Source organism: Linepithema humile, chromosome 1 (genome assembly GCF_040581485.1).
Source record: "Linepithema humile isolate Giens D197 chromosome 1, Lhum_UNIL_v1.0, whole genome shotgun sequence".
NCBI classification, from domain to species: Eukaryota; Metazoa; Arthropoda; class Insecta; order Hymenoptera; family Formicidae; genus Linepithema; species Linepithema humile.
In genome coordinates this window covers 39,190,644-39,216,325 of record NC_090128.1, presented here as the reverse complement: position 1 = coordinate 39,216,325, position 25,682 = coordinate 39,190,644, and the positions used below count along the sequence as shown (strand labels likewise).

Below are 25,682 nucleotides of genomic sequence, written 5' to 3'. Positions count from 1 at the left end.
TTTCATAATAAAAATGATAAGAGATAAAAATAAACTATATGCATATATGTGTATATGATAATGGCAATTCGTCATTTTAATAATTCTCCCAAAATTTTTGTCAAAATTATCAATTAAGTTAAATGTTTTCTTCATAAAATTCTATACAATTATTAGATTATAAAAAAACAAATATATGTATGTGCATATACATAAATACGCAAGGTATGTCCATAAAAAAATGGTATCGTCCATTTAATAGATGACTTGGCCAAACAAGGTTAACCTTCACATTTCGTTGCCAAATAGAATAAGTATTTACAAGCGCATAAAGTAGCTCTTTATAAGTGATATTACGTATACATTCAGCACATAATATTTTTGAAAAATTCATATGAAATAGGATTCGCACATGATTAATATATGCAAATATTTGATAAATGTTAAATTGTGAACAAGATGGATAAGACAAAAGATTCCATCGCAATGCTCATCAACGTTGGCAAAAAAAGTAGAAATAATGGAAAAACGTACTCACCGTGTCTATGCGAGCGTCAAGAATTAAGCAATAAGCCACGTTATCATCGGCAGATCAGATTATTTCTGGGTTCGACGTTAAATACAACAACGAGCCGTGCAATTTGTGCAACACTCAGCACGTCTCAGCACGACGCGTTATGTGAAACTGCAAACCTGTCGACTGCCGCCTCGTGACGTGATCTCATACGCGAATAATCGCGTCCCGGAAATCAGACAAAAAGAAAACGAAAGGAAAACGCGCGACGTGAAATACAAATAAAAAGAACTTAACGTCGTCACGACAAAAATGAAGTCTGATCCAGTGTTGCTCCGAATTGTGAACAGTTTGTGAAATGGAAGGATGAATTTTGCACGCAGGCGCTAAACCTAGCTGAATCTCAGTCGCGTATATACTTTATCGTAATAAGTGATGTTACATTTCTCGAAGAAATATATAATATTAAAAAGATAATTATTATTTATATACAATTATTAATGTGAAAATTTCTGCTAATTAAATTAAAAACATCAATTATCAAGTTAAGTAATTTGGTAGCTAAGTTATTACGTGAATACCAGCACCTTTTGACAATAAATTTATCCATTTGAGTCTTTGAATACAGCAAAATTTTCTTATCTGTAATATTAATTCGATGTGTTTAATGTAGCGTTTAATATATTTTCTATGTTATTGGTATAAATGTTGTAAGAAAAAATATACGGGCTCCAAGGAGCGTTTTATATAAAATCTAAATACGACTCTGTCGTTAGATCACGCGGTTTATGACGTAATTAAACATACCTTTACACATGCGTATCACGAAAAATTTATATAATGCGTTTCAATTACCAATTTTTCTTTCAATTGTCACATATAAATACATATTATATATATATATATATATATATATATATATATATATATAACAAAAACTTTATTTTTCATGGATATCGCTAAATTAATACATTATTAAACATTCTGTATTTTCAGTCTCCTTGTTTCTATTTTCTGTGCTTTCTGTTCTGATATTTGTAATGGTGACGATATTAAACCCATTAAAATACAATCAGCTTCTAAAAGAGTTATATCTGTTGTAGCACCTAAAAATCTAGAAGAAAGTTCCAAATCCCTTATCTTTAGCCGAACCTTGGATCCTCTCACATAGTACCTAAAATAAAAAAGTAATGAAAGGATAATATTCAATAATAATCAAAGATATAACAAATATTATTCAAACAAATGAAAAATTAATCTAGACACATACTGTCCGTTTTTTATAGGTTTTCGACAAACACAATAAAACTTCCATCCAAAATCAATGTACAAGTCATCATCAACAATATTAAATATTTCACCAGTTACTAGTTTTCCTTCTGGTTCTCCCAACTAAAAGATGAATTAGTATCACATGTTTGGAACATACACGATGAATAAATATTATATATACAGTAAACAGGAAATATTTACATCAACAAATTTGGAGTTGCGTATTAAGGAAGCGAACGTTTGAGGTATTTCTGGTGTTTTATCGTCAATATGCGAGAATCTTTCGTAACTTTGCGCAAAACCACTCAATTTTGCATTAGATCCTGATATTTCTGCATTTTCTTTCGCTTCTGCTTGTATTTCTTTTCCAACAACAGACTCTGCAGATGCTGTATCTTTAGTTTCCCCTTCCAAATCTTTGCTTGTACAAAAATATCTTGTAGATATCGAATTTGCTCTCAAAACATTGAGAGATCGCAAATCTGTTAACACTTTCTTGAGACGATGTATTTTATTCATGATAGCAATAAAAACTTTATTTCTTGTTGCCACACAGTTTCTACTCTTGACGGCTTTTAGGTTATAACCACGAGTTGAGGTTGAGGTTATGTAAAATTTACATAGAAATTATTGATGTATCCATAACTTGTCGTTGTATAGAAGAGAGCTGTCATAATCAGAAGCTGATTTTAGTTAAAATCATTTGAAGTGGTAACTTTTACTTTAAGATAAGCATGCTTAAAAATATTTAAAGAAAAAATAAATTTGACTTATCATTGTATATAAAACTATTTCTTTTCCTAAATTAAGGTTAAGTTACATTATATTACATTAAATAGCTTATGACATTTATATTACATTTCAGATTGTTTTGGAAAAAAGTCTTGCAGAGTGGCATCTTGGAACTGAAGCATTACAAAGATGTTATCACCTGCACTATTAAATATTTTAAGCAGGGGCATTTCTACAACAGCTCCTGCAAGTAGAATAATCAAACTAAGTCGATTAAGAGTAGTGGATAATAGCGAAATAGGAAGGCTAGCTATGATGGAGGGTAAACCACCAAGATGCATACACGTCTATAATAAAGTTGGAGTTGGATATATTGGTAAGATGAAAGATAAGAGATATAATGCAACTTCTTTATAAGAACATGTGTTTGAATTGTTATATTTATTTTTTAGGAGATAGAGTTTTAGTCGCAATAAGAGGTGAGAAAAAGAAAGGTATATTAGTTGGATTAAAAGAAAATCAGGTTCCCAAAATTCCCAAGTTTGATAGCAACAATTTAGTGCTAATAGATGATAATGGGACACCTTTAGGTACAAGAATACAAGTACCTATTCCACACATACTTAGAACAAAAATGAAGGAGAAAACCCACACGAAAGGAGCAGATTATACTAAACTATTAGCAATTGCATCTCGATTTGTGTAATGTATTTTGTTTACTATTACAATGTAAATGTATCGTATAATTCAATAAAATGTTAATATTATAATTATCTACTGAAAGATATTTGTACTAAAAATGTATAATGAATAGTACAAAATGCAGATTTGAATTGTACAATTATTAAGAATCCCTGCACTATCTACCGCCAATATGCAATGTTATTTCACTAAAATACAACCGATGGTCATTGCGCAATGTGACGTACTAAAGCCTGCATCAGACTACGCATTGAAGATTAAAGATTGAGATTTGACCAATCAAAACAAAAGGAGTTAAAAGTTTTTTGTCCTGATAGGTCAAATTTCAGTCTTTAATGTGTATGTGATATGGGCATAAGGCGCTCGCTTTACACAATCGCTGACAATCAAGTGCACAATTTCCTCTCTATATGTTATGTTACCATGCCCATATTTTTGACAGTGAGCCAGTGTTGCGATATGGGACCGGTTGTATGCGCATGTGCGGCTCTGCGCATGTGCGGTGATGGAGATCCAGTGCCGTTATATGTTATGTGTTGACTGTATGGCGGGACGTTTTGACATGAGAAGGTCTGGTGACTACAAATAAGGTAAGATTTATTTATTTACAAGCATGGAATCTACGGAGCCAGCAGCTAAAAAACCAAGAAGTAAAAAATTTCAATCAATTTCAAAAAATTTAGAAATATTTTTAATGTAGCGGGGTAACGGTGCCTTGTTTAATTTGTATGAGACACTGTACTGACGCCGTATTGCCGCACATGCGCATACAACCGGTCCCATATCGCAACACTGCAGTGAGCAGTAGATAGCAGTCAATAGCAGTCGAGTGTCATCCGTCGACGTATGTGATGTTGGTGTGTGTAACGACGACGCTATTTATGTTGAAACATTGTTGCCATATATATATGTGTACAGACAGTTTTTTAAATCCGTTATTTTTATTGATATCGTCGTGATAAGATGAAGCTTTATAAAGGAAATGGTTTCATTATCGCGTCAATTAAGTGCATTTCGAGAAGACTTTCGATGTATAGGCATCTTTTATAAGTACTTTGTGCTTGTGTATATAATTATCGTGTGATTATTTTGATTATAATCCTATTCATATTTTTTCTTTATTATTCTTTATATCTTTAACGATAGAAGTGTGAATAAACAAGCGTTTTTACATATTTTGACACAATGACATATGACAAAATTATTTTTTCTACTAATTATTTGCATTTGATAACATACATTTGCGATATGCGATAGTTAACAAATTGAGCTTAACTTTATATAAGAGATATGATAGAGATAGTCATCTCTATCGCTTCATTTTCAAAGCATTCTTTATCTTTACTTATTTATGTCGATATTTGCATACCTGCTTTAATATGCAATTGCACACTGTAATATTCTATTAAAATTTTGTAAATATCAAAACTTCTAAATTTAAGACCTTAAGAATATGTTATAACCACTTCACTTCGTATATTTAGAATGAAAATTAAGAAAACATTCATACTAAAAAACTAAATCATATTAAATTACTTGGAAATAACACATAATGTTCTTGGAAATAATATTCATAAACACAGTTTTTAATCAATAGATTTCTTTAGAAGCAACTGAATAATTCTTTGTTACTTGTATCGAAATTATTGATAATGGTTAAAATTGCAAAAATAGTATTTGATTATTACTGAATATAATTACATAATCTTATTATATACTTTATAGCATTGTGTAATAAATGATATTTGTTTAGGTAAAATTTTCCATGGCAACAGTGGTATAAAGGAGTACTTTATATTCAAAAAGGAGAAATAAATAAAAGTTCTTGATTAACCAAACTAAATGTGTTGAATAAGATTAAAGGTTTTCATATTTTCATCATCCAAGGTCATATATAGCTCTCTTGTAAGTTGCGTTTGAAGTTGAAGCCAACATATCAATTCTAATAATTAATTCAAAAGTCTTCATATACTTTACAGGCAAGCGTTGTGTATGCCATTTACAGATTTGAATATAGTCTACTAATGAATTATTAAGACTTTCTTCGAAGCTATATAATATACAAAAATGGCTAGTAAATGGAACATTTTTGGCTTATTGCTATATAAAAATTTAATAGTGCGCAAAAGACATTGGCGTATGACATTACTTTTACAAGCTTTGGTACCAATTGGATTATTTGCATTATTACAAGCTGTGAGAGATTTTAGTGTGAAGTCGCCAATTGTAATGAATGAGACACGCTATTCTGTAGAGACACAAGATGAATTAATGGGAAAGCTTGATAATGCTTTAAACAATATATATTATCTGCCAAGAAATAAATATACAGATAAGATAATGGAATCTGCAAGAAATTGTCTTCAGCTTCTACCTGAAAGTAAGTGTTACTTGAAACTGCTGCAGCTTTGAGAAATGTAACTAAAATAATTTTTATTATTTGATTGTTAACTCAAAAAGTATCATTATAATTCTTTTTCTCTTCTTTAGGCGTAATAGGTTTTTCTAATGAGACTGAAATGGAAGATGCTTATATAGTTGCTCAAGCAAAAACTCTACTGCTTTTTGTTGTAGCAGTTGTTTTTGAACAATATAATGCTACAGATACTATAAAATACAAAATTAGACATTCTTGGAAGATTCCAAATACCTTGTATCAAAGCGTACTAGGTGAACGTATGAGTGCATCACCTAAGATATATTATGACATAGTTCCAATTGTGCAAGTTCAGATGTGTGTAGATCGAGTTTTCATAAATCAAATGGCACCAAACTCTATGGCAAATATAAAAGTAAAAATTTTTATTATTACGTTTCAGAAAATTTACATTGAAAACATTAAATAATATAAACTATTTATCAGTATTATATATTCTTTGCCTTATTGCTGTTTCTTAATATATTATTGCTTGTTTCTTAATACATATACTTTTCAGATGTCAATACAACAAATGCCTTATCCGCCGCATATTAAAATAGATGAAGCTGATATAATATTACGTGAAGTTATTAGTACATTTGCTGTCATAGCTTTTTTAATACCACTTTGCATTGAAACTACCTATGCTTCAAAAGAAAAATTTATTGGCGTAAACGTTAGTACACTATTGCATTAATTCTTCTTATTTATGTGTTTGATTATTGCAAAATCTTATTTGCTTGTTTACTGTTCACAGGTTTTAATGGCGATGAATGGTGTAACAATAGCCTATAATTTACTAAGTTGGTTAATTACAGGAATAATATTCAGCACTATTTATATAGTTCCAATAATCATATTATTTAAAAATACTTTTTCTACAAATGTCGAAGCCTTTTTAGAATACGGAAACGCATTCATATTTTGGCTTTTATTCACTGCACACATTACTCATCTTATAAGTTTTGGCATGCATATTGCAGCATACTTTTCAAAACGTAAGTAATATTGTTTATAAAATAAAAAGCAATATTTCTCGATGCATCAATTATATTCTCAATCTCTTTACAGCACGTTTTGTGACAACTGCTTTATCTATCATATACATGGGAGAAGTTTCACTTCATTCGACTCTGGCAAAAGAAGAATCTTTTAAAATTATACCATATTTTGGTATAATATTTCCAAATATTTTATTGTACAGATTTTTCGAAGAAACAACTGCACAGGAAAGTAAATGTGTGTAATTTATGAATTATTTATATTAATTTCATATATTACAGAAACTTTAAACAAAAAAAAATATAAATATATACCACAATATATACAACAAAAAAATATATACCACTAAGCAACTTTTTTTTTGTTTTAGTAATTGGCATTCACTGGAATAATATTTTTATCCCTGGGAAAGTAGAATATGGTACTGCAGGAAGTTCAGGTTTTATATTTTTGTTCTCAATTTTGGGTGCTGTGATACATTTCACTCTCGCAGTATATGTAAATGCCATACATCCCGGCAAATATGGAGTTCGAAAAAATCCATTATACTTTTTGAAGGCAAGTTGAAAATAGCTATTAAAAAGCTATTAATATTGATGTGAATCATAAAGAACTTTCACAACGATTAAAAATATTTATCAGACAAATTATTTATGATCTAACTTTAGAACATAAAAAGGAAGAAATACTGATATTGATATAAAATGTAATAACTTTATGCGTTTTACAGTATATCAAGAAGAACAAAATATCCCTTGATGAAGAAGCTATCGAACTTGATTATGATAAAATAGGTAATGAAGATTTTGAACCAGTAATAGGTGGTGTACTGACAGCTGGAATACAAATACGTGATCTTAAGAAATCTTATACAACAAGCTGTTTTCAAAAATCTGTAAGTTTATATCAAAGATAAATTTTTATAATTTTTTTAATACTAAATTATATTTCAGAAAGTCCATGCGTTAAAAGGAATTTCCGTGGACTTTTACAAAGGACAAATTACAGCCTTGCTTGGACACAATGGAGCAGGCAAAACTACACTTATGTCCATATTAACAGGTATTATATTGTATTAAAAAAAAATAGTTTTAACACAACAGGTAAAGAGTGCTACTTTGCGGAAGTATTCATTATATTTACATTCAAGGTGTAATAAGTGAAACGGAAGGAAAAGTATTTGTAAACGGCAAAAACATAAGAAACCATTTAGACGAAATTAGAAACGATTTAGGACTCTGTCCTCAGGAAAACATGGTATTCCCAGATTTAAATGTATTCGAACAAATAGAATTCTTTGGCCGGGTAAGAATGACAATATTTTTTTGTGAAACGAAATCATATGCAAAACATATCAATTGTCCTCATTGCGATTTTTATGTCATTTCAGTTAAAAGCTACAACTAAAACCAAGGAGCAAATCAAAGAGGATGTCAATATTTTACTTTCTAAATTGAAGCTTTCTGAAAAGAGAAGTTTTCTTCCTAGCAAACTTTCCGGTGGTCAACAAAGAAGATTGTGTCTTGGAATGGCGCTCATTGGTGATGCTAATGTAAGTTGTGACACAGTTACAACGTGCATTGCACGTATGGATTTAAAAAAATTAAATTTACTTTTAGATTATAATCTTGGATGAGCCAACATCGGGAATGGATCCTGAAACCAGACGAGATACATGGGATGCTCTATTAGTAAGTAAATTTAAATTGATTTGTTTCAATGAGATGATTTATAGACATGTCTGATACATTGCAGTATATATACATCTTGTGTTATATTTTTGTACAGAAACTTAGAGGAGAAAAGACAATATTAATTAGTACACATAATATGGAAGAGGCTGATATACTTGGCGATAGAATCGCGATAGTGCATGCAGGTCGTCTTAGATGTTACGGCACTGCAATGTTTCTGAAGAAACAATATGGTAAGATATATATTATTTCGCGCACTTCTTGCATAAATTACAACTCTTTGTTCTAGGTCACGGGCACATAGAAGTTACATTATCGACAAAGTCGTGGTGCATTCCTGGTCAAGTCATAAGTAAATTTGATGCGCAAACTCAACAACTTTCCGTTGACAGTGAAAAAATTATTTTAAATGTACCTTATAACGATGATCTACCACAATCACTGGATAAAGTAGAAAGTCAAAAGAAAAACTTGGGAATTACAGGAATTAGCGTATCGTTGATTACTTTGGAACAAGTATTTTTGAAGTATGCTTTCTGAAACTTGTTTTACACCATTATCGATAAATATGAATATATTGATATTGATTTTGTTTTTTTGCGGCTTATTACAGGATAGTAAAGAAAGAGGACAGTGGAACACATCTTAATGAATTATTTACATCGCCATTAGAGAAAATTACAGGCAGCGCGCTATTCATACAATCAATATTGGCATTATTCAGCAAAAAATTTACATATACAAAAAAGAATATAAATAATTTGCTGGTGATCGTAAGTATTTCTCCCGAGCAATTATCTTACGAATACAAAGATGCAATATGAATTTTATGAATGCAAAAATAGCTGCCATTATGTTTTACATTGTTTATTTTTTTAAACATTTTTTAACATTTTTTATCAATTTTTTCAGTTAATTCTTCCTATCATCGCAGATCTTTTAATGGGTTTAAGTTTTACTTTGCCAAAGGATTCTACAGATATAATTCCATTACAACTTGACATGTACAGACATTCAAAAGCTTTCTATTCTTCGAACGAAGATACAATGGGCCAGAAATACAGAGATACGATTAAATATTTCGGCGGAATATCTGCAGAGCGCACAGCTCCAGATATAAATGTTATAAATGGTAAGTGTTAAGTGATTTTCAATATCTTAAGTTAAACTTTGATATCTTAAATTAAACTTAACAATAAATTTATTTAAACGATAGATTGTTTTTCAATTTTTTGCTTTTTTTTAGCTCTTCTGAATGTTTCTACGGAGAATATTGCGGAATATCGCAACAATTTTATCGTATCTGCTGAATTTAATGCAACTGGAAATGAAACATTGGTTAATGGATTGTATTCTGGTTTAGCAATCCATAGTGTGCCGCTAACAGTCAATCTTTTGAGTAATTCGTTTATCAAAGCTTTTGCTGGCGACCAACATTCGATTCTTATATCTCGACAAGCATTACCAAACACGCTTGCCTCGACTAGAATACAAATGCCAGGAGCGGAATCGCTTTCGCGCGTTTTGATATTCTGTTCGTTCTTCTTCCCTACTGTGGCACTTTTTGTAGTGCATCCTTTACAGGAAACAGCAACGAAAGTTAAACAACTGCAACGTATGACCGGTGTCACGTCAATATCGTATTGGGCAACGATGTTTGCTTTTGATTATTTGATATACACGATGAGCGTACTATTAATTACTTTAGGATTTTACATCATGGATGTTATACTTGATATTCGTCTATACCACAGAGTAGAAATACGTAAGTATTGTAAGTTAAATTAACACTTTGCGGACAACTCTCTAACAGCAAACTATTTCGCGTCTATTTCGACATTGCGAATCGTCGATGGTTCTCAGCCATCGCGAATCGAATTTATTACATATAAATATATTTATGACTGATCAAAGTGCTTCAATTTTATTAGATTTTTATATCAGCAAACCGCGAAGTGTTGAGATTAATTAATATTATGTTTTAGTATCTCTAAATTATTATTTACATTCTTTCAGTATGCACAATATTGATCTTACAATTGTTTGGCATTAACGTTTTACTTCTTGACTACATATTCAGTTTTGTGAATAAGTCAAGAAGTACAATAATAACCATTTTGTGCCTCTCACCTCTCGGTCTTGGTAAGTTTACTATAATATTTCTCTTCGAAAGATTTCCTTGAAAATATTATTAAAAATCTATGTTTCAGTTATAATACAATATCTTTTACACCAAGTAATACACAATTTCGACTGGCTCAACTGGCTATATATTACGCAAAAGAGAATTGTGCGCCTAATTCCTTATATAAGTTTATTCCATGGTGAATTATCTTTCTTCGAAACAGCAGTACAAAATGCAAGATGTCGTCGTTTACCAAATAGATTTCACGATATAGTTTGTCTGTCACGTTCCCATGATAATTCCGCTGACCCTTGTTGTGGTAAGAGTGTGCAATATCGACATAATGTATATGAAAAATGTAATTTTACGCTATTAATAGAAACAGTAACTTACTTAATCATAATTCTCTTCAGGTTTGGATTGTGCGGATGGAGTTTGCAGAAATCAATTAAATTACTTTAAAAACTTCGAAGATGATATGAGTTTCGAAGAAAGTATAGTGTATCTATCTTTAACACCAATTTTGTATTTTACTCTATTGATTATGATAGAAGAAAAATTCTTTAAGAAATTATTTACAAAGACGAGAAAATTAAAGATGGAACAGGAAACAATGGATGATCAAGTGAAGAAAGAAAAACTTACAGTAGCGCTAGAAATCAATAAAATTAACAGTCAAAGTAAGATAATTTTGCCTATATTTTAAATAGTATTTTGATATAGAATGTTAGAGAGAGATAACACTGAATATGTAAGAGTATTTATGTGTAATAATATTTAATATTGCATATTTTACATATAGATAAAAACGTTGCAAAACAAGAACCCAAAGTAAATTCTGCAGACGCCATTAATTCTGAATTACTGCACAGCCCGACAAACGAAGATGACAGTCTGTTTTTAGTATACGAACTAAGCAAATATTATGGAAAGCTAATGGCCGTAAAAGAAATCAGTTTTCGAGTGAAACCACGAGAATGTTTTGGATTACTCGGTGTAAACGGTGCTGGAAAAAGTACGTCTTTTAGAATGTTAACCGGAGAAGAAATATCAAATAGTGGCATAATGTATTTAGGACAAGCAGAAATTCATTCAGACAGACGAAAGGTAACAATAGTTTACATTCAATTTACTTTCTTCAACATCATGTTGTTTATAATTCGTTGTTTTCTTTTCTTAGTATCTTTCTGAAATGGGATACTGTCCGCAAACAGATGCCTTAATACCATCCTTGAACTCTTTCGATCATTTACGTCTATTCGCTCGTCTTCGCGGTATACCGAAGGCAAATGTGGAATTGGAAGTTAACAAATGGATTAATAGACTGAGTGAGTGAACGCGACGATGATGAGAGAAAGAAAGTCATTTTGTGTAAAATGACTCAACATACATTTCCTTTCAGATTTAACAGCTTGCATGTCACAGCCAAGTAGTACATACAGTGGCGGTAACAAGAGACGCTTAAATATCGCAATGGCTCTCATAGGTAATCCTACTCTTGTTCTTCTGGATGAGCCCACAACAGGTGTCGATCCTGCGGCTAGAAGATCGCTATGGAATACATTGCAGTCCTGTCAAGCGGCGGGACAAGCAATTATACTTACATCTCACAGGTATCTCTTAGAGCTGTCCAAGTACTGTCTGCACTCGTTAAAAATCAAGTAAAACTTATTTTATTAAATCAAATACTAAAATTGCATTATTCGACAGTATGGAAGAGTGTGAGGCACTTTGCAATCGTTTAGTCATTATGGTGAAGGGCGAGTTGGTCTGCATCGGTGCAAGTCAGGAACTGAAACAACGCTTTGGAGCGGGTTACGATATTCATGTGAAATTAAATCCGGGCCGATCGGAAGAGGACGTTGATAATATTAAGAAAACCATCGAGTCTACTCTAACATGTGATATTAGAGACGAAAATTTGGTAACGATTGTATTCCTCTTAGAAGATCCGTAACGATTTGAGTTACTTCAGTTTTGTTTCTATTGCCATTTATTTTTTTACAGGGCTATCTTGCCTATCACGTAACTGATTCTAACACAACGTGGATAACGATGTACGATACAATGAAAGACTTGGACCGAAGATACAGCTGCATTGAAGATTATGCCGTTTTATCGGCAACTTTAGAACAACTCTTTATACAATTTGCGAGAGGAGCAGAAATGATGCAACCCAAAAAGTCTATTACTAATTATGAAGAAATACCGTAAATAGAAAGCAAGTTAAAATATACTTAAATATACTTATATCTGAAATATATTAAAAACAAGCTAATATTAATCTACGAGTCAGTATTGCTATTACAAGCAAATTATTGCTATTATTATAATTTATATTGCGTGTAACGGTTGATGATTCTAATTTTATGTGATATAAGATAGTTATATTAATACACATTGTATTTTATTTTACTAATTGTAAAGATTGTGCGATTATTTTGAAGTTGTATTGCAGTGAAGATATTTTATTATTGAAATACGTATTTTGATATATTGAATAGAATAATTTGTTTATATACATATAACAGAATATTAAAATATTTATATAAATGTAAAATAACTTATATATAATAAATATATATTTCACAGTATAGTAACATTTTTATATTTTCAAAGAGAAAAATATATATAATATTGAAATGGATAGATAACTGTGATATAAAAGTGAAGCGCAGAATAATGCGCGACATAGTTAATTATCTTATAATCGATATAACAGCGTACAAAGTTTGACCGTCTTGTTTGAACGTGCAGCTGGTGCACGAAGGCGACTTGAAGGGAAAAGAATGGGGGGGGAATGGGCGTTCCATAAATAAAATACCCGTGTTTTATATAAATAAAAAAAATCACATTAATGATATATTGTTATGTACATAAGTCGCAAAAAATAGAGTATATGGTATGCGTGCCTGCATATGATGTGACTTGCTGTCTAGTATTGGTATCCACTGCCTGAGCTCGTCTGGTACGAGCTCGGTCCCTGATATGCACCGTGACTTCCGTGACCGCCGTGACCGCCGCGACCGCCTGACGATGACGGAGTAAACGAAACATTGAAATAAACAAATGACATTGTCTATAGCTGATTATAAGTGATTCATGACTCACCTCCGCCAGGATATCCGCCGTCTCCTCCATGTGAATATCCACCATCCTGATTCTCTCCTCTGGCTTCGGCGGCGAGTGCCAGTTCAACACCTCGTTGAATTTCCGGTGGTATCGGGGGCGGTGTCGGCAAGTGAGCGCCTTCAGGATGAAAACCATTCTCGTCCGCCGTGTATCTGACGGAGTATTGCACACCATCGGGCCCGGTATAGGAAAAGGATCCGCTTACAGATTCGGATTCTCCTGCAACACGCACTCTTTGACGCGACAGTATTTCTTGGTATCGTCGAACACGCCGCGTTGCGAAATGACACTTCCACGATTTTTCCGTTTAGAGATCGTTGTTCATAATGAAGTACGAATCAAAGTCGAAACGCAGTCGTTTCGATAATTTTGTTAGTAATTTAATATAAAAAAAAAAACGGAAATGCGATCTTCTACCTTGCTGATGACCTGTTTCTTGTACGCTAATGCCGTTTCCGGTCTCATAGCTGAACTGGTAATTTCCGTCGCCGGGATTCTCGTTGTTGTAAGCGAGAATAGGTATTTCCTGACTGTCAGATCTTCGCAATCCACCGCCACCCAATTCATTACCTAAGATACAAAAATAAAACATTAGGAACGAGGTAATTCTAAATCGCGGACATAAAAGAACTGTTTTCTTTAAAAAAAAATTTAATATAACATTTGCAAAATAGAATATATTTAATTTAAATTTTAATTACGTAATAATCACAGATAATAGAAAAAAGAGAATTCACAGTTTCCAACAAGTACATAAAATTATGCACAAGACAAAATAATTACATCCTTTTTCATTCCGACTCACCACCAGGATAAGCGCCGCCACCACCGCTGGAACCGAATCCACCAGGTCCACCGTAACCACCAGATCCACCGTAACCACCAGGTCCACCTAAACCACCGGGTCCGCTTGGACCACCATGTCCACCTGGACCAATCGGTCCGCTTGGACCACCATGTCCACCTGGACCAATCGGTCCGCTGTTTTTAATAACACCACCCCCATCGTGTCCTAGAGGGTGAATCAGTCCTGCGCCACCTGCGTTCCCTGCGCTACCGGGCGGGAGGTAAATGCTGTCCAGCCGTGCAGCGTAACACGCGCTGACAATGGTCAGTAATGCAGTGGCTAGCTGCTGAAATAAGTTCGAGTTATATCAATTGAATGGATACTGCAATTCGAGAGAGTAAATTGATCGAAGGTACAAATTGGGTAGTGAAGAGATGTAAGTATAAAAAAAAGTTTCGTTTCTTCATAGACACCGTTTCACACGTGAAGCGGAAGCCGCACTAGCGCGGAAGAACCGTGCGCACAGAACAAAATACCCGATACGCGGTGAATTCCGCGGTGAAAATCGACGTCGATTCAATCGGCCGTTAAAAACGGGAAATCCGGGATTTCCGGGCGCGACCGGAAGTTGTGAAAAGACATCTGCACCTCGTACCAATTTCATCTCGTCGACCGAATCCCAACTGATGTTGCTACGTCGCGCCGCAACGGGGTCTCAAACCGTGTGTATGTGTATATATCGTCAAACCAACGACGATAATTGGTCTGCGCGGATCCAGGTCGGATGCAACGTGCTTATATACCGATCTCCGCGAGGATTGTCTTCCTCCCACCCGCCAATGAGAAAACCGCGCGCGTGGATGGCATCGCGCGGGCAGACATCACCCGGTGATGCGTTCCTCGAAGATTCGCCAACGATCCTCGCTGCGAAAGGTACCGCCGCAGGGAAAAAAGAAAAAAAGAAAAAAAAAGAGATCCCGGAGATACCGAATGAAAAAGCGGTGGGAGAGCCGTCAAGAGGACGGAGGAGGCCTCTTGGTTGATGAAGCCTCGACTTAGGATGAAGTGTAATTATGCAATAGGTGATACAAATCAACGGGCGTCTCTGGATGACGGACCTGAAGGTCAGCCAATGGGGTCGGGATGAGGCAATGGGATTGAGAACAATGAGCTGTAAAAGTAGAACAGCATGAATCAGTCGCCAGCCATTGAAGACCACTTAAGATACAAAAAATAATTATTCATCGCTTTATAGCTTCGTACAAGCGCTAAAAGTTGTATTCCGAATACAATTTGGAATTTTTCCGCGGACGAAGAGGAAAACGGTAAGAAAGCGCGGAGAGGCAGCCGAGCCGATGACGGCATGTAGCACCCGCCGCGCGTTCTCCCTTGTAATTATATCGGCTCTTTCGATGCGAAAATTACACCCGTCCGCCGCGGGGTCACAGCTTCGCGCCATCAGCATCGCCGCAGCTTATGGAGAGCAATGCGCGCTCCGCAATCGAGCGAGCTCGTTGTGCAATCGATGCGTCGAGCATCTCGGCTGGTACGTGCGTGCATGACGATCTTGTGCGTGCGCCCGGGCGCCTGGGCGATCCAAAGTGATCTCCCGCGCTCCCAAACATGTCGATGTACGATGTGCATGTGAAGTTTATTATCTTCGCTCGTTGCAGCGTGAGTTATTAATGAAAGTTATTATCCTGTCAGGAAATCGCGTGCGCTTTTACTAAGGCCATCTGGATAGTCGGCTAATTATATGATCGATACGAAAAATCAGATCCGGTTACACGAGGATTCGACGGATTACATAAGACAAATTGTAAAAGGCTAATTCGCAAAATCGCCGATCGGCGAAGCCTCACATCGATCGCAGACGCTACGCGTTCGCATTATTGATATTTCAATGCGCCATTCCAATGCCGTAAACAGTTCCATAAAAAAAAGCGTTGCACGCAAATGCGTGAGATCGGAGCGCGTTCGAAATCGCCGTGTATTGCCTATCGGCACGTAACTCACCAGGTTAACGATCCACCTTGGGTCACAGCGCTCACACTTCGAGCCATAGACGCCTCGACGGAGTCGTAATCGCTTCCCAATAGGCATCGCGTTCACCTCGCGATGGCGAGATAGACGGCATACGTGCGATACCATCTCGCGATTTCTGCGACGAGATAGAACGGCCGAACTTCAAATCCATATTTAGCGATCGTTTCGACATTACGTGAAACTCTTGGTGAATTCAATGCGCAAGCAGGTAAGAAACAAATGGAGAAGCAACACGAGATGGTCGCGAAGCATCGTATATAGTATCGCATAATGTTGCAGTCTCAGCAATGAGATAGATGTGCTCTGCAGGCTGGATACAAGGGTGCAACTGAAATAAAAAAAATCATACGGTATCGTGAGCTCGATAATAGGATATGACGACCGTATCGCATTCTGCTCTGCGGGGCGCTCTTGAAAAAGTATCGGACTCACCGATATTCCTCGAGAATACTCAACTATCTGTGCATTCATATCTGTCTCTCTCGGCACACCCATCTGTGCACATTCATTTGTTTCGCTCTTGTGTTGTACCAGACGTGAGGCGCGAGAACTCTCAAAACTTGTTCACTGCGAATCTCAAGGAGCATCGAATTCCGCGCGCCGGCAAAATAATGGGAAGGGAGCGAGGGAAGCGATTCACTCGTGCTTCACTGATTAATCGCCCTTGCTCGGACGATCTCAGCATCTTTCAATCTTATTTATCATGTAGGGATGGAGTCGACTTTTCGAAAGTACGCAGTCTCCTTGACCGGCGATACTCCCTAAATGCAGACAATCTGCAAAAAAAATAAAACGCGTTGAAGGACATTTATTTGAGGTCGTCGTTTTTATTGTGTAGACATAAACAACTTGTTATGTCTGGATGCGGGTCTGTGCAAATTATCTATAATCCGACGGCGCAAATACGACTAAGCCTCGCAACATATCGCGGAAGTGTATCTCGAGGTCCGTTATTAAAGAGCGATATATAATAAAGAGATCGTGTAGAACCGGGAGCATATGGTCCTCCCTCCGCTCTCTTTCGTACGACCTCGTAAGATACGCGATCGCGCTATTTCGAAAGAATGGGAGCCTGCGTCGGAGGTCGATGGAAGAAAAAAAGCTGCGGTCTCTCGGCGGTTCTCTTATGTGTCGCGGTCTTGACGCAACTCCGTGAGACGGCAAAAAAGGAAGAAAGGAAGAAGAGCGGATCGGAGATTTCTACGCCTTGTACGTGCGAGGGGTTGAGAGATAGGTGCGATCGCGACCGTTCGGGTTTTATTGCATTTAGCTCCTGAGCGGCGTGATGCCAGGAGTGTGGGCAGCGCGGTCCATTCTAGTGGCTAATTATGTTTGCCAAAGAAAAACATTTAGATTACACGGATGTGTCCTGTCTCCTTAAATATGAAAGTACTCTCATCGGTTACTATATTCGTTTATTTTATATAATTCTTTATTTATTTTTATTAGTATATGCTAAATATTTAAGCGCAATTATTATAATAAATAAATCATTGTTTATTTTGCTAAAAAAAAAATATATATATATCGACTTAATCTATAATTGTAAGTTTCTAATATCCAAAACTAAAATATATGTTCATTAATAAATTGAAATAAATATATGTTTGAATACTTGACGAGAATAAATTTCTTAATAGTGTAAAACGTTAAATTTTATTATACATACTAATGCTTGCTTCCATCGTGTTGTGAATAAACGCATAAGTCACCATTATCGCGGCAATTCAGCGTCTTGACGTATCATTTTCGCGAGATGCACAATTGGAACATCTCGTTAATTCCCATTAACAATTTTTGTTACATTCACATTCTACCGTCATTAATAGATATTGTCTGCTTTTATTACTTCATTTTCGTACCCTTTCGTTTCGAAACTGCAACAAAATAGAGCGGTGTTATTTTATTGCCGGTTAGTATCTTCCCACGATCATCTCTCTTGATATGTACTTTCTACAGTATGATGGATGGATTCTCGCAGGAATCGATAGAGCCGATATTTGAGAACAATCAAATATTATTTTTTTTTTTTAATGTGACTTGTCGCGCGCTTCTGCGACGCGCACTTGTGCGTTGGAATTTGAAAACGTGTCACGGGATTTCAATCAACGATCGCGAAATCATTGTGTCACCTATCGATTCAAGTGGAGAAAGAGAGAGATGAACCGCCGCGGGATACCTATCGCGATTCTCCCGGTTACACCAACGATGCTCCTCTCTTGTTGGCAAGTCGAGTGAATGGATGCTTCGGTAGCGCGAGGTGAGCCGAGCAAAAGAAAATATAGTTCAAGCCGGCGGCTAGAGCCGGTTGCATAATATAACTAAGGCGCGTCGCGCAACATCACTTCGTGCTCTCGAATCGCGTTTCTCGGACCACTAGACAAGAAGGTATGGATTCTCTTCGTCGTCATCGCTGACCTTTGGAAAGCATAAAAGCGCGTATAGGCGTATTAGACTGAGGGGTGCAGCTGCCGCGGTAGCGGGTCCTAGCTCAAACGCCAGCGCACATCTGAAAGGTGACGATGACGGTGAAAAATATGTGCAAACAATTTCGCATCATGGACCCGGCTTACCTTGAGTACTGCGCGAATATAAGAGGAAATTGCGCGAGGATTGATGGGCAGATTATTGAGGACCGAGATGGATTGGTTGATCGAAATCCCGCGGGGTGAATCCTTTCTCCGCCGACTTTTGGACGATAGCTCGCGGCGCTTTCCGACTCCCCGAAGCAAATCATAAAAAAAGTCAACAAGGAGCGTGGCGTTTCGCGAGCGTGATGTAATTTACATCATGTACGCCCGATCAAAAGATCCTTATTTGTCCGCCGGATGTCAATATTAATATCATCCTGATGTAATAATTATTTGGGACAGCACATTGCTTATCCATATACAGAGCGGCCTTGTATCCATCAGCCGAGTAATTAACGCAATTGCGGAACATTCCCAATAAAAACAATGCCAAATAAAAAATCTGTCCTACAAAACAAACGTTGACAATTAACAATGATTTTTTTTTTCTTATATAAGATGCGTATGACAGCTTCAATTACATCAAATAATACCGTAGAAAGGAACAGTCGATTAATCGCATCTTCAACTATAGAGCAATTATATATTATATTGACATGCGATACTGTGGCCACAGCAGGGATTAATTAACTATTTGTACCGCAGTTTCGATATCTCCGTCAACGAAGAACTTTCGCCGTAATAATCAATCATAAAATAATAAATAATAATTCGCTATGAAGACTTCATTGATTACAAACCGGTTCTGATTGCTGATTGATCTAAAAAAATAGGCATTCAGTAAAAATACGAGAAATAAGAAGATAGCAACATAATTTAACGTAACTAACCTAAATAACCTCTATATTCAGCACAAGGGATAGCCGTTTTCGTGCAGTCATTAAAACTAAAAATTAAACACAACAATCCAAGAAAAATTAACAATATAAATAGCAGACTAATTGTTCATGTTAAATTTTCAAGAAAAGGGAGCAAAAATATCCTATTTACGAATTAATCTTCAATAAACAAAAATAAACACGTTCTATAAACATTCTCTAGTTGGCAATGCCGACAATGCAACTTCAAATCATCATACGCTTGTTATCAAATTCAAGCGTCATTCGCACTGCAAACGCCATCTCCGTATTACATCCGAAACTCGCACAGTTCCGATGTCCCGAACCGGTTCGGGACGCTGTTCATACACCGACACACTTTCGAGCGATTCGAATCTCGTTGGGACGCGAGAAGCTGAAAACCGTTATTGCCTCACGAAGAATCGCTTGTTAGCACACGAACGAGAGAGGCAGCTGGGAAATGGCGGAGGACGAAGAAGCCAATTGTTCGAATAGCATGCAGTTATTCCGGATGGCCATCTTCAATAATTTAGAGAAGATAGCCAAGTCTGTGAGGTGAGCAACGAGTCTTGCGAAAAGCGCGCGCACTCACATGTTTTCCTTTAGATTCGCACACCTAACCTCTCATTCGTACTATTTATTGTGCATTTCTTTCATTTTCTGTCGATTTAAGGCGATTGACGTTATTATCACGATCGCTCGCTTGAGCTTTCGCTTTTCTACAAGCTGTCTCAATTATCGGTTGTGCCTCGATGATTGTTTATACGTTTCTTATCTTTTGTTTATGCTTCATGTTTATTCTCTGTCTTTGTCTCTTGATCGAGTAAAACTTGTATTTTCATACATTTCTAGTTTCCAATCATATATCTAATTGTAAATTATGATTTTTCTGCCTAACATACGCAATAATAATTATCGTTATCGAAATATGTCAAACATGTCGAAAATATTTCGAAAAGCATCCCTGAATTTACATTCCTGAAGATTTTCTATTGTTTTCTGTATTTCTTTTTCAACGAATTCAAATACTACATTGATAAAGAAATTATTGAAGGCTCTGGAATTTTAATGTTACAATAAAACTAAAAATATGCATTGTGCAATAAAACTAAGAAATATAAAAATGTAAAAAAACGCTGTTACACTCTCAGAATATTCACATTTTGCCAAGAAAATAATTCTTTCCAAAACAAAATAATAAGACATTTGAAACGTTTTTATTTTTTATGGTTTCATTTTTCTATACTTTGAAATATATATTTTACATGTGTACTCATTCTGATAAAAATATACAATCTACAAGATGCATATTTGCCTCCATTAATCTTATTAAAAAAATATGCAAATTGTGAAGTGACTTATTGGTCCGCGCTGTACATTTATATGCAATGATTAGAAAAATCCATATTTTCATGTCTACAATATCTGAAGTCTCAAATCTCGTTTAAAATATGTACCACAGTCAACTACATGTCTTTGACCGTGGCCTATATATATATACCGATCTTTTTTTTCTTTTTTTTTTTTTACAAGAAACCGATTCATGGGTTATTGGTATGGCGAGGCAGCGGGTCGAAAGGTGGGAGGGATCGGCATCGTCGATGACCTAAACGCACGGCTCGGTGTTACTTGATGTCATTGGCCTCCGCGGTTCGTATGTTAATTCCCGACCCGTCGTCGCTCACGTGGCCACTACGTCCGCGTTAATCGCTCGCGATCACGTCGTCCGCGAGTTTTCGCGATAATCTGCCAAATCGATGGTCTGTTTCGGCGTCGCCTGGCCTTTCAGGAAAGCCTCCTTCGCGAGGATCCGCTCCACCAGGCGCACCAGTTGACCTTCGAGGAATTCCACGAAGCGTTCGAGGAAACAAAGAGAGCCCCCGTCGTGATCACCAGCGCGGGACCGTCGGTCACTCGTGTAGTGTAACGTCCCGCGTACGTGCGTGCGTGCGTGCGTGCATGCGTGCGGACGCGTAATTGTGATGGCATGAAAGTTGGGTAAGTCTGACAATGCGCTCGTTTATGTACGCGTTTATTTCTGCCGTTGATTCTCGACTCTGTGCCTCGCGATTGAAAACTGCAAGTGTGTTGATAGATTGTTGAGCGAGCGAGTGCTCGGATTATCGGAAGCGGAGGTGTGCTTAGTTAGGTCTGGACTAATGCAAATATGTAGTATTGATTTCAAATTGCACCAGTCCCGGCCTGATTAAGTATGCAAGGAACGACGCTGCTATTCTCGCGGACAATACGCGATTACGATGGTATGAAAACCTAGGTAAGTCCAATAATGTGGCGTTTATATGCGCGGAATGAGATATATGCGAATGTTACGTTCGAAATAAACGCGATACGCTCCGGTGTATTTTTAAGACGTCGGAAGCTGTGTAAGGAGATTGGATCTTGCCATTGTATGCTTATTATAACACGGCGTAGAGAGTCGATTAGAACCGTTCGAGAGGCGCATTCTCTGTGATTGAGGCGCCGCTGCTCTTTGTCTGGCGTCGGCAGAAGAAAAAAAAAAAATTCGACGCCCGACGTAGCGATACTAACTATGCATCATACGGGAGAACGCGCATCCGGTCGTGCGTTGGTGCCGTCGGTAAGGGCGCGGTATCTTTCTTACACTGTGCCGCGCGCGTATCATGTAGGTCGATAAGACGTCTTTCTGTGAACCGAGATAAAAACGAATAATTCAAGCCGTGCCTCGCAGCAGTTTGTTGTATCTTATTTCCGTCGCGATATACATTAATATTAGATAAGGGCATCGTTCTTTCGAACCACGATGACAATAATTATATGTTAGTGAATTCTTAAATTGGCACAGTGATCGCACGCGAAGTACTCGTTTATTTCGCGCGTAATAATTCGCTTCGTCATATTTTTTTGTTCCAGCGAAGATGAGTTTCTCGAAATATTTACGTTTCTCAAAGCGGATCCCAAAGCCACGAAGTTGCACAAGGTCATGATAAAAGATCTGTATAGCAGTATGATGAATGATTTCGAAGAAATATTCAATGAAGTTAGTTTGGAGAATGCTCTAACTAAAATAAGCAGACTATCGGAAGAAAGCGCATTATTACCTAAAGAAGACGCATGGTCAGTGTTATATTTGTTAGAAATTGCATATGTTTCCTTATTTACTGAGTCTGTTTTATCGCCTGTTGCAGGCGTCCACCGGGAGATGTAACTTCCCACATGAAATCATTGGATGCAGATACGATGAAGAAAGCGATCGAGGAATTGAAGAAGGAAGTGAACGAAATGGAAAAAGGAAACGAAGCTCTAAAAAAAAAAGTTATGGAAGGTAGAGCGAGAATATGCACTTTGAATGAGAACATAAGGAGACATTTAAATAACGCACCCGTCATATTAGGACGTTTAAAGAAAACGTATGATCAATTAATGACTAGTTTTGAAATAATTGAAAACGAATAGTTTAAAGATAAACCTTTGATATTTTTAAATATATATATATATAGAAATAAACAAATATAATAACGGATTTTTATTTAAAAAATAGTAAATTAAATATTTATTATAAATACACGTTACATAATATTTATGAAAATATTAAATTTATATTTTATTTCTATAAAATTGATAAGTTTTATTGCAATGTATTATCAGTAACATCGTCGTTGTCGCTTATTTTTAATTGCTGTAGAACAGTATCTATCCGCTTTTCTATACTTTGTTGGATGAAAGTGACATTTTCAGATTTTTTCTTCAGTTCCCGAAGTAACATCATATTTTTTTGCTAAATTAAAGATTTTTCTTTACAGAATTTATAAGTATATTTTATTATAATTATAATTTATAAGTATTATGTTATTATTAATTATAAACAGTGAACTTTAATGTTACTTACTTCTTGTTCCGTGATCATAGCTTTTACACGAACGAGCTTCTTGTCATTATCGTCGGCATTTTTTTTTAATTGTGTTAGTTCTTCCATTAAATTGCTTCTCTTTGTCGCCAATTCGCTTACCTTTGTGCGAATCTTTTCGTCCTGATCTTTGTAACCACCCGATTTTTCCACGCATGATTCGTAATTCAAATGTATGTTCTTTAAACACTCATAGAGATTTTCCTTCTTTAATTGCATGTCGTTTAACATAAATGACGCTTTGTGCTGCAATTGATTCACGTCGCAAATTTCTGTTTCTACTCTTTCATAGTTCTCGCGGGATCTTTGCAATTTCAACTTGTAATGATCAATCGCTCTCTCCATTTGATGGAGTTCGCTATCGAAATCCATACTTTCAGTATTTATTGTACTCATTTCGCTAGACATGATGCAATATAATAATATTTGTCACAACAAAATATATATTGCTAATCTTGTGAAAATTATGGACTTGTGAAATATATTTATATCTCCGTACACTAACGCCCTCAGCAAACATTGCGGGTACAATAGAAAACTGTAAGTTAAACTAAAGATGGTAAAAAAGAATCTTATGAAAAATTTCACGTTTTATATTATAAATTATTAAATTATAATTGATTTTTTAAATTTTGGTTATATTTCTAATCTATAAAACTCTATCAAGTATTTTATTTTTATGTTAAGTAATTACTGCGTTAACTTTATATCTTTGACCGTTGCATAATTTCGAAAGTCGCCAATCATCATATATATCAGGGTGTCCATTAGTAACAAATACGTTACAATAAGCAGCAGATCAGATTCGAATCGCTCTGTATCTCTCGCAATTATTAGGGCTTAAAGGTAAGTCTTGTGCACGAAACTGATTACGAGTGGCTTGCAATGTATCAGACGTTTGTCATAACACGTTTTATGCGATTGCTGTTGTAATATCGCCATTTGTTATCGGCGATCCGTTTTTGCAGGTTTAGAATTCGAGTCATTTTCTATATTCAACATGATTCTCTGAAATACATCGAAGATATAATGGGTATGCATAACAAATTGATTACATTTTTAGTAATAGTTTATTATATCGACTATATCATTTATTTCAATATGGCGAATTATATATTTTTGCATTAAATATTGGTTCAACGCTATTTATTTTAGTTGTGCTTACTGTGCTCAACTTTTTTACTTATTCTCTTTAAAGAATAAATGTATATGCATTTCATGTTAAATGCAAGAAGTGCAACTGAGATGAGAAAAGTTGCGATATTGCAATACATATCTCGTCAATAATGCCAACTACTTGGTTAAAAGTAGTGGACAATATGGCGTACATTGCACAGTTTCTTTCCCGCGTAAATCAGCGTTGCTTTGCGATTGGTCGCGTTCTCATACTGTTGCCGTCCGCGAGATGACGGCAGCGTACGACATCAGTGATTACAACGCACCCGTGGTTCGCCATTGCGACGTGATTGCCTACCGAAGTTTCGTGTTTGTGCGTGAGAATTTGTCCCGGTACGTTGGATTTTTCCGTGGCACACGACAAGTTACTAGTAAGTTGAAAATCGCCTTCTATCCTGCTAACACGCGTCGTTCGTGTCCATATCGTGAACGGGCGCACCGGACGTGAAACGTCACGCGTTCAAGGCGCGTCGCTACGGAGGGATACGTTCGATTCTTTTTCTTTTCTTTCGGGGGTTAATTTCGGCCGACCGTCGACAATGTCGAATCGCGTGTTCTGCCATCACGCGCGTGTTCAATCGTCAATTTCGACTTGTCGACCCCGGCGTCGCAGTCCTAACGATTCTTTCTTTCAACGCAGAATATTTTCGTGTAGTGACGCGGTTTACACCGCGATAGTGGTTATGCGTTGCGTTTGGAGGTTAACTTGCGATAACGCGCCGCTCCAGAGGCGCGCGACGCGTCGCCGCGCGAGCGGCCGTACGCGAGACGATGGAAGCTCCGACGGTGACGGTCGAGTCGATATCTTGAACACCGCGTGGCAAACTTTTATTGTTTTTGATTGAC

At 36.2% G+C, this 25,682-nt stretch overlaps 8 protein-coding genes across 26 annotated transcripts in view; 4 read left to right on the top strand and 4 right to left on the bottom strand.

Annotated features, from left to right (window-relative positions):
* Nucleotides 1-657, bottom strand: part of LOC105677975 (lipopolysaccharide-induced tumor necrosis factor-alpha factor homolog) — a 36,729-nt gene extending 36,072 nt beyond the window's left edge. For 5 of the 6 annotated variants that reach the window (XR_010887790.1, XR_010887788.1, XR_010887789.1 and 2 more), the window contains exon 1: nt 518-656. The gene's annotated coding sequence lies outside the window, so the exon portion shown is untranslated. Of the gene's footprint in view, nt 1-517 lie in introns of all 6 variants that reach the window. The other variant, XM_012376905.2, reaches the window with a different exon arrangement.
* mRpS28 (mitochondrial ribosomal protein S28) lies at nt 517-2,284 on the bottom strand. The gene is made up of 3 exons (XM_012376863.2): nt 1,967-2,284; nt 1,764-1,885; nt 517-1,667 (listed from the first exon to the last, which is right to left on the bottom strand). Exons 1-3 carry the CDS (start codon nt 2,282-2,284, stop codon nt 1,469-1,471), a joined length of 639 nt encoding a protein of 212 aa, XP_012232286.1. The 3' UTR covers nt 517-1,468.
* Nucleotides 2,285-2,686: 402 nt separating this feature from the next.
* Nucleotides 2,687-3,270, top strand: mRpL14 (mitochondrial ribosomal protein L14). Its single transcript, XM_012376864.2, has 2 exons — nt 2,687-2,873; nt 2,950-3,270. The coding sequence occupies exons 1-2, from the start codon at nt 2,687-2,689 to the stop codon at nt 3,201-3,203; spliced, it is 441 nt and encodes a 146-aa protein (XP_012232287.1). The 3' UTR covers nt 3,204-3,270.
* Nucleotides 3,271-3,735: 465 nt separating this feature from the next.
* On the top strand, nt 3,736-13,033 carry LOC105677987 (phospholipid-transporting ATPase ABCA3-like). 4 transcript variants are annotated; one of them, XM_067346947.1, is made up of 26 exons: nt 3,736-4,056; nt 4,953-5,104; nt 5,179-5,579; nt 5,690-5,991; nt 6,136-6,294; nt 6,376-6,616; nt 6,690-6,857; nt 6,991-7,178; nt 7,351-7,515; nt 7,574-7,682; nt 7,771-7,925; nt 8,011-8,172; nt 8,240-8,311; nt 8,409-8,547; nt 8,604-8,841; nt 8,928-9,087; nt 9,227-9,446; nt 9,561-10,079; nt 10,331-10,456; nt 10,525-10,758; nt 10,853-11,119; nt 11,242-11,546; nt 11,620-11,767; nt 11,842-12,052; nt 12,150-12,363; nt 12,447-13,033. In XM_067346947.1, exons 3-26 carry the CDS (start codon nt 5,267-5,269, stop codon nt 12,651-12,653), a joined length of 5,022 nt encoding a protein of 1,673 aa, XP_067203048.1. In that variant the 5' UTR covers nt 3,736-4,056; nt 4,953-5,104; nt 5,179-5,266; the 3' UTR covers nt 12,654-13,033. The 4 variants fall into 4 exon arrangements, with proteins under 4 accessions (XP_067203048.1, XP_012232342.2, XP_067203047.1 ...); XM_012376919.2 differs by having other exon boundaries at nt 3,992-4,230; XM_067346946.1 differs by having other exon boundaries at nt 3,992-4,249.
* A 144-nt stretch (nt 13,034-13,177) lies between these two features.
* Nucleotides 13,178-19,906, bottom strand: LOC105677999 (pupal cuticle protein 20). 9 transcript variants are annotated; one of them, XM_067346957.1, is made up of 10 exons: nt 19,766-19,906; nt 18,978-19,696; nt 18,355-18,913; nt 18,074-18,281; nt 16,837-17,180; nt 16,375-16,732; nt 14,377-14,704; nt 13,989-14,141; nt 13,551-13,790; nt 13,178-13,469 (listed from the first exon to the last, which is right to left on the bottom strand). In XM_067346957.1, the coding sequence occupies exons 6-10, from the start codon at nt 16,507-16,509 to the stop codon at nt 13,375-13,377; spliced, it is 951 nt and encodes a 316-aa protein (XP_067203058.1). In that variant the 5' UTR covers nt 16,510-16,732; nt 16,837-17,180; nt 18,074-18,281; nt 18,355-18,913; nt 18,978-19,696; nt 19,766-19,906; the 3' UTR covers nt 13,178-13,374. The 9 variants fall into 9 exon arrangements, with proteins under 9 accessions (XP_067203058.1, XP_067203060.1, XP_067203059.1 ...); XM_067346959.1 differs by having other exon boundaries at nt 18,823-18,913; XM_067346958.1 differs by having other exon boundaries at nt 18,074-18,913; nt 18,978-19,382; nt 19,457-19,696.
* Nucleotides 19,907-20,085: 179 nt separating this feature from the next.
* On the top strand, nt 20,086-23,558 carry LOC105678000 (polyamine-modulated factor 1-like). 2 transcript variants are annotated; one of them, XM_012376942.2, is made up of 4 exons: nt 20,172-20,329; nt 21,308-21,772; nt 22,667-22,870; nt 22,942-23,558. In XM_012376942.2, exons 2-4 carry the CDS (start codon nt 21,762-21,764, stop codon nt 23,207-23,209), a joined length of 483 nt encoding a protein of 160 aa, XP_012232365.1. In that variant the 5' UTR covers nt 20,172-20,329; nt 21,308-21,761; the 3' UTR covers nt 23,210-23,558. The 2 variants fall into 2 exon arrangements, with proteins under 2 accessions (XP_012232364.1, XP_012232365.1); XM_012376941.2 differs by lacking the exon at nt 21,308-21,772 and having other exon boundaries at nt 20,086-20,329.
* Nucleotides 23,382-24,068, bottom strand: LOC105677998 (epidermal growth factor receptor substrate 15-like). The gene is made up of 2 exons (XM_012376932.2): nt 23,643-24,068; nt 23,382-23,531 (listed from the first exon to the last, which is right to left on the bottom strand). The coding sequence occupies exons 1-2, from the start codon at nt 24,066-24,068 to the stop codon at nt 23,382-23,384; spliced, it is 576 nt and encodes a 191-aa protein (XP_012232355.1).
* Nucleotides 24,069-25,069: 1,001 nt separating this feature from the next.
* HnRNP-K (Heterogeneous nuclear ribonucleoprotein K) overlaps nt 25,070-25,682 on the top strand; it is an 89,207-nt gene continuing 88,594 nt past the window's right edge. For both annotated transcript variants that reach the window (XM_067346952.1, XM_067346950.1), the window contains exon 1: nt 25,070-25,207. The gene's annotated coding sequence lies outside the window, so the exon portion shown is untranslated. The remainder of the gene's footprint in view (nt 25,208-25,682) is intronic.

Coding starts and splice junctions, on each gene's coding strand:
- mRpS28 (XM_012376863.2), bottom strand. CDS start 2,284: ATGAATAAAATACATCGTCTCAAGAAAGTGTTAACAGATTTGCGATCT. Junction 1,886..1,966: donor GCAACTCCAAATTTGTTGAT/GTAAATATTTCC, acceptor TTCATCTTTTAG/TTGGGAGAACCAGAAGGAAA. Junction 1,668..1,763: donor AAACCTATAAAAAACGGACA/GTATGTGTCTAG, acceptor TTTTTATTTTAG/GTACTATGTGAGAGGATCCA.
- mRpL14 (XM_012376864.2), top strand. CDS start 2,687: ATGTTATCACCTGCACTATTAAATATTTTAAGCAGGGGCATTTCTACA. Junction 2,874..2,949: donor AGTTGGAGTTGGATATATTG/GTAAGATGAAAG, acceptor TTTATTTTTTAG/GAGATAGAGTTTTAGTCGCA.
- LOC105677987 (XM_067346947.1), top strand. CDS start 5,267: ATGGCTAGTAAATGGAACATTTTTGGCTTATTGCTATATAAAAATTTA. Junction 5,580..5,689: donor TCTTCAGCTTCTACCTGAAA/GTAAGTGTTACT, acceptor TCTCTTCTTTAG/GCGTAATAGGTTTTTCTAAT. Junction 8,173..8,239: donor CGCTCATTGGTGATGCTAAT/GTAAGTTGTGAC, acceptor ATTTACTTTTAG/ATTATAATCTTGGATGAGCC.
- LOC105677999 (XM_067346962.1), bottom strand. CDS start 16,509: ATGGTATCGCACGTATGCCGTCTATCTCGCCATCGCGAGGTGAACGCG. Junction 14,142..14,376: donor TGGCGGCGCTTATCCTGGTG/GTGAGTCGGAAT, acceptor TTTGTATCTTAG/GTAATGAATTGGGTGGCGGT. Junction 13,791..13,988: donor AGAAACAGGTCATCAGCAAG/GTAGAAGATCGC, acceptor TGCGTGTTGCAG/GAGAATCCGAATCTGTAAGC.
- LOC105678000 (XM_012376941.2), top strand. CDS start 20,235: ATGGCGGAGGACGAAGAAGCCAATTGTTCGAATAGCATGCAGTTATTC. Junction 20,330..22,666: donor AAGATAGCCAAGTCTGTGAG/GTGAGCAACGAG, acceptor TTTTTGTTCCAG/CGAAGATGAGTTTCTCGAAA. Junction 22,871..22,941: donor TTACCTAAAGAAGACGCATG/GTCAGTGTTATA, acceptor CGCCTGTTGCAG/GCGTCCACCGGGAGATGTAA.
- LOC105677998 (XM_012376932.2), bottom strand. CDS start 24,068: ATGTCTAGCGAAATGAGTACAATAAATACTGAAAGTATGGATTTCGAT. Junction 23,532..23,642: donor CTATGATCACGGAACAAGAA/GTAAGTAACATT, acceptor TCTTTAATTTAG/CAAAAAAATATGATGTTACT.